The sequence below is a fragment of the Condylura cristata genome, unplaced genomic scaffold, assembly GCF_000260355.1.
Source record: "Condylura cristata isolate star-nosed mole 26May11 unplaced genomic scaffold, ConCri1.0 scaffold00014, whole genome shotgun sequence".
Taxonomy (NCBI): domain Eukaryota; kingdom Metazoa; phylum Chordata; class Mammalia; order Eulipotyphla; family Talpidae; genus Condylura; species Condylura cristata.
Genome location: NW_004567115.1, coordinates 665,008 through 671,382, shown reverse-complemented (window position 1 = coordinate 671,382; position 6,375 = coordinate 665,008). Strand labels below are relative to the sequence as shown.

At 36.0% G+C, this 6,375-nt stretch overlaps 1 protein-coding gene across 3 annotated transcripts in view; it reads right to left on the bottom strand.

Annotated features, from left to right (window-relative positions):
* The window catches only part of LOC101620700 (ceruloplasmin), a 61,024-nt gene that overhangs the window by 41,425 nt on the left and 13,224 nt on the right, over nucleotides 1-6,375 (bottom strand). For all 3 annotated transcript variants that reach the window (XM_012724931.1, XM_012724930.1, XM_012724932.1), the window contains exons 6-7: nucleotides 5,926-6,097; nucleotides 2,312-2,451 (exon numbers count right to left, since the gene is read on the bottom strand). In XM_012724931.1, the coding sequence (XP_012580385.1) occupies nucleotides 2,312-2,451; nucleotides 5,926-6,097 (312 nt within the window). The remainder of the gene's footprint in view (nucleotides 1-2,311; nucleotides 2,452-5,925; nucleotides 6,098-6,375) is intronic.

Sequence of the window (6,375 nt, the reverse complement as noted above, 5' to 3'; positions counted from 1 at the left end):
GGCAGACCTCTCCTGACCCGCCCGCTGCTCCCCTCAGCAGTGTGTTTCGTCGATCTGCTCCCCAATCTGTCTGTGGTGAATCCTCTCACCCTACGCATCTTTGGCCTGTACCTCAGTTCTGTATGAATAAATAAATACATCTTAAAAAAAAGTTATTATAAATTACAAATGAATACAGCAAAGAAGCAAGCCATGTCAACATACAAAAGCCCATAACCTAATCTACAATGAGCAAGAAACTAAAGAAATTAAGAAAATAACTCTATTTACAATTGCTTTGAAAAGAATTAAATACCTAGGAGTCAACTCAACACAGATGGCTAAGGGCCAATAACAATAAAAACTAAAAGATATTACTAAAGGACTCAGTGACATAAGGAGATGGAGGGACATCCCAAACTCAGAAAAATAAATAAATAAATAAAAGGCTAAACTGCCTGAAAATGATGATCAAATTTAGTGTAATCGCCATCAAAATCCAGCAATATTTTTCAAAGAAAATGAGCAAATATATTGAATTTATACGGAATCAGAAAAGGACTTGAATTGCCAAAGCAATCCAGAAAAAATAAAGGAGAGAAATGGAGATATCATGCTACCTGATTTCAAAGTTTACTAGAAAGCAACGGTATGAAAAACAATATACAATAGTACTGGCACAAAAAATAGATACATGGATCAATGGAACAGTTTCAAAAACCCAGAAATAATATGTCATACGTTCATCATCTAATCTATACAAAACATCATTAACCATAAAATGGGGAAAAGATAATTTCCTTAATAAATGTTGCTGGGAAAATTGGAAAGCCATATGTAAAAGAATGAAGCTGGGGCCCTCCCTGGTGGCGCAGTGGGTAAATGCAGCACTAAGAAGCTACAGCCACTTCAGCATGAGTTCTATCCTGGCCCTGGAGGTGGGTGACCCATATGGGGCGGCAGACCTCACCTGACCGGCCCGCTGCTCCTCTTAGCAGTGTACTTATCTATCTGCCTGTTCTGCTCCCCATTCTGTCTCTGGTGAATCCTCTCACCACCCCCTGCACCCCTGGCCTGTACCCCAGTTCTGTATGAATAAATAAATAAATCTTAAAAAAAAAAATGAGGCCCTCCCTGGTGGCGCAGCAGGTTAAAGCACAGCACTGAGAATCTAAAGCCGCTTCCGCATGAGTTCGAATCCCGCCTGCCCCGGAGGTGACCACATGGCGTGGCAGACCTCTCCTGGCCCGCCCGCTGCTCCCCTCAGCAGTGTACTTAGTTGATCTGCCTGTTCTGCTCCCCACTCTGTCTCTGGTGAATCCTCTCACCCTCCGCAGCTCTGGCCTGTACCCCAGTTCTGTACAAATAAATAAATAAATCTTTAAAAAAAAAAATGAAGCTGGATTGCTTGCTAACATCACACACATCAAAAATTCCAAATGGATAAAAGATTTAAATATAAGACCTGCAAGAATGAAATATACACCGGTGAAAACATTGGTAATACTTTCCATGATATCAACAATAAAGATATTTTTGTGACTCAATTTCTTTGTCTAGGGAGTCAAAAAATTACCAACTGAAATTAGCTCATTTAAATTGCTTCTATACAGTGAATGAAAATATAAGATGATTAGTTAATAAAAGTGCAAACTGGAACATAGTTATATAGTACTTATATATTTTATGTTGAATACAATGATATTGACAGATACCTGTTCTTTCTGAGTTTTTATGTGCATCAAATCATTTACTCCTTACACCAACTTCACAAGGAACTTTATTATTAACATTGTTTCTATTTTACAGTTGGTCAGTGAGTACAGATAGTGGTACAGATAGTTGAGTACTTTCAAAGTTCACATAACTAATAGGTGGAGAGGACAGTATGAACCCGGACATTTTTTTCTCCTACCATGCTGTTTTGCCCAATGGAATGAGTAAAAATAGCTCTCTGGGCTGGGCCTGAGGGCAATTTGTGAAAGGTTCAGAGACACACCCAGTCTGTCTCCATAGTAGCCTGAATTTCACTTCAAAATCAGTGTACCTTTAGCCAATGGCAGAGATTAACAGCTTCATAGTCCTTTTAAGCCAAATCACATAAATACGTACTGAAGAAATAAATTATATTTGAAGCATTTTTTTTTAAACAATGAAGAATTGTAAATGTAATTTACCTTTGGACAAGTAACCTGCTGCTGTATTTTATTGATGAGTAATCCTCCATGCCCTTAATTATACATGGAAATCATGTTGCAGGTTCTGAAATTTCTAAAATTGGTGTGGCCTAGGAAAAGAGTATAGTAAATACATATATTCTACACATACTCACCAAGGATGCCAAGATGTTCCTCCTCAGGGCCTCTCTCTTTTCGATTTGTGAAGGAAGCATCTGTGTATTCACGATAAACCAGCTTTTTATAAGAACCTCCAATTCTTGCAGGACCTTGTTCAAAAAATACCTCTGAAGCACTGCAGAATGAAAACAGATGAATGCAGGAGTTAAAAGCAGAACAGAAAATTGGCCACCCATATAGAGAAACATTTTAACAAGAAATTATTTTGTATAATTTTTATATTTTGCATAATTTCCAAACAAAATAATATTTCCCATTATTTGCCTAACACTGCAACAGAGGCAGACAGTACCAGGTTACTTCATGGAAAGATACTCAGTTAAGAAATGGGGAATTACGGAACTTCACTTTTTCAAGTGAAGTGAAAATTTCAAGAGGTTACATGTTAACTCATGATAGTTAACACATTTTTCCATAGTAGAATCTTCTTTAAAAATATGAAATAAAACATTTTTAAAAATATAAGTACTATTTATTATAGTTTAGCACCAGCCAGGAGCTCTTTGGTTTTCTTTTATTATCCAAAATTCACATGGCAACAAGATATTCTTGTCCCCACTTTAAAATGGAGAAGCTAAATCTTGGAAAAGCACTGACATCCATCCTGCTCAACTCTATCAAAACTTGAGAAAGGAAGGATGCATTTTATTAGGTCAACATTATGCTAAAATCAAAACAAACCAAAGACAACATGAAAAAAAGAATACTATCGACCAATGAAGATGGATGAAAAATCCTCAATAGCAGCTTGAATTCAATAGTACATTAAAAATAATTATAGACCATGATCAAGTGAGAATTATACCAGGAACACAAGAATGTTTCAACATCCAAAAATCAATCAGTGCAATCCACCACAGGCACAAAAAATGAAAGACAAAACCCATATGGCAAGTCAACAGATGTGTAGAAAATATCTGATAAGATTCAACTTTTACTCATGACAAAACCCCCTGAAAAATTGAGATAAGTGGATTATAAGCCATATGTTACAAATGAACAGCCTAGATCATTCTCAATAGTGATAAAATAAAAGATTTCCCATTAATACAGCAAAATCGGCAGGGTTTAAATAAATTTACAAAAATCAGTTGTGTATTTGTGTTGAATGAATTAATTACAAGAGGAAGAAAAAAATCCTATTTACATTCATATAGAAATTAATATGTAAGTGTACACTTAGCAAAGGGGTGAAGAACTATACAATGAAAAAAAAACTATAATACGTTTTAAAAAGAAACAGAGATTAAAAGAAAAAAGGGGGAAATACCTTACTCATGATTGAAAGAATTACTATTGTTAAAATGGCCTTTGGCCTTCCCTGGTGGCACAAGGGGTTAGGACACAGCACTGCAAACTAGCCACTTCAGCACAAGTTCGATCCATGACCCCGAGTGACCTGGCACAGCAGATCTCACCTGTCTCGCCCGCTGCTCCCCTCAGCAGTGTACTTTCTCAGGCTGCCTGCTCCCCACTATGTCTCTGGTGAATCTTCTCAATGCCCCTGCACCTCTGGCCTGTACCCCAGTTCTGTATGCATAAGTAAATCTTTTTAAAAAATGGCCTTCATACCCAAGGCCATACACAGATCCAATGCAATTCCTATCAAGGCTCCAATGGTATTCTTCAAAGAAATAGAATAATCATTATTGAAATTCATCTAAACCACAAAAGACCCCGAATATCCAAATAATAGTGACAAAATGAGGAAGAGTTGTGTGTGATATTACATTCCCACACAGGCTTCAAACTATACTATAAAGCTATAAGCATTAATGAGCAAAAAAAAAAAAAAGAAAAAAAAAACAGATTAATAGGGAAAAAACCAGATACTTAGACAATGAAATAGAATTGAGAGCTCAGAGATAAACCCATTGATACCTAGACAGTTAATCTATGACTAAAGAGTAAGGGTATACACTGGAGAGAAATGGTGTTGGAAAAACAACAACATGCAAAAATTACACACAAAATAACTCAAAATGGATTAAAAACATGGATGTAAGATTCAAATAATAAAATACATTGAAAAAAAAAAAGACAAAATAGTCCACAACATCAATTTTAGTGACTTCTTTGTGGTTCATTTCGACAGCAAATGAAACAAAGGTTAATATAAACAATGCCTTTTTTTTTTTCAAACTACAGAGTTTTTGCACAATGAAGGAAACTCAGTAAACAAAAAGACATCCCACTGAATCAGAGAAAATACAACACATGATGCATCCTAAAACAGGCAGCTGTACAAAATCTATTAAAAAAACTCATGCAACTCAACAAAATGAAAATAACTGACTCAATCAAAAAGTAGACAGAAGATCTATGTAGACACTTCTCCAAAAAAATCTTACAGGTGGCTGATAGACACCTGGAAAAACACTCATCACTTATCAGGGAAATGCAAATCCAACCATAATGAGAAACTACCACACAACTGTGAGAACGGCACATGTCAAAAAGACCAGAAACCATTGTTGGCAAAGATGTGGAGAGAAAAGAATTCATACTGGGAATATAGACTGGTTCAGCCACTATGGAAAAACATATAAAGGTTTCTTGCAAAATTAAAAATATATCTAACAAACAATGCAACAATTCCACACCTAGTTATCTAACTAATGAATGCAAAAATTTAAAGGAATATATGCACTCCTATGTTTACTGTGGCCCCATCTACAATAACTAAATAATGGGATGTTATATCGGAAAATGTTTTGCCTGTTTTTTCTCCTTTATATCTTACAGTTTCAGTTCTTACATCCAAATCCCTTTGGAGTTGATTTTTGTGTATGGTGTGTGAGTTGGTCTAGTTTCATTCTTTTGAGAGTTAGCTGTTGTCCAATTTTCCCCAACACTATTTATTGAAGAGGATTTCCTTGTCTTGGTATACATGCTTGGTTCCTTTGGCATTGATTAACGGTCCATTTAGGACAGTTAATATTTCATTGTTCTGTGTGTTCTAGTATCCAGCATTTTTAACAGTTTATGACTTTTAATGCTTATGTCATAGTTTCAAGTCTGGAAATGTATACCACCTTTCTGCTTTTATGTTACGATATCTTTGACTTTTCAGGGTCTATTGTGGTTCCATATGAATTTCAAGTGTTTGTTCTGCTTCTTTGAAGAATACCATTGAAATTTTGAATTGCATTGAATCTGTGTATTGCTTTGAGTAGGATGGCCATTTGACTATGTGTCACAGTAGAGATGGAAAGTGTAACAGAAGTTATAAGGACTTGTGGAGATGCTTAATGGTTGCAGTATACAGAATGGTGGAAAATTTTCTGGAAATGTATAGTGTTTATTCTACGAACTTGCTGCTCTCCTCATCTGTGTATTTGAGTCCATTTGACTGTTCTGTTTCTCACCTTGTCTCTGGTGAATCCTCTCACCCACCCCCCCCCCAACCACCACCACCTCTGGCCTGTACCTCAGTTCTGTATGCATAAATAAATAAACCTTAAAAAAAAAATCAGTCTAATCGCTAAATTTCAGGTACCAATTAAAATTTTAAAATTTGAATCAACACTTTTTGGTATTTTTTTAGGTGGACCCATACTGTGAAAAAAATGTCTTTTCCCTGAATTACCTTCCAGGTGCTGTTAAGTTCTCTTGGGTGTAGGTGTCTAAGCCAGAGGGTGCATAGTTCCAGATGATTTCTTCAGCAGCAATGTAATAGTGTCTAACATGTTTCCCTTGGATATTGTCCTCTGAAGAAGGTTTGTTACAGTCTTGGACCTTGAAAAAGGCCTGCAAGCCAGCTGCAAGCCATACAAAAGGAAACACTAACTAATGGAGCCAAATGTTACTCTTTTTATTGCCTTTGAAACACTGAAGGTGAAATGATAGCTAGAATCTGAAGGAATTGGTAGCTGGAAACAATATTATAAATGAAATAGTTGTTATTAACTTACTGATGGCCATTTTTATTTTTCCCCCCACACTTCCACATTACATGATTTGGAGAACACAAAATATGGTACCATTTTCTTTAGGGTTTTACTTCAGATGTCTTTTGATGAAAAAAGAGAACTTTTAA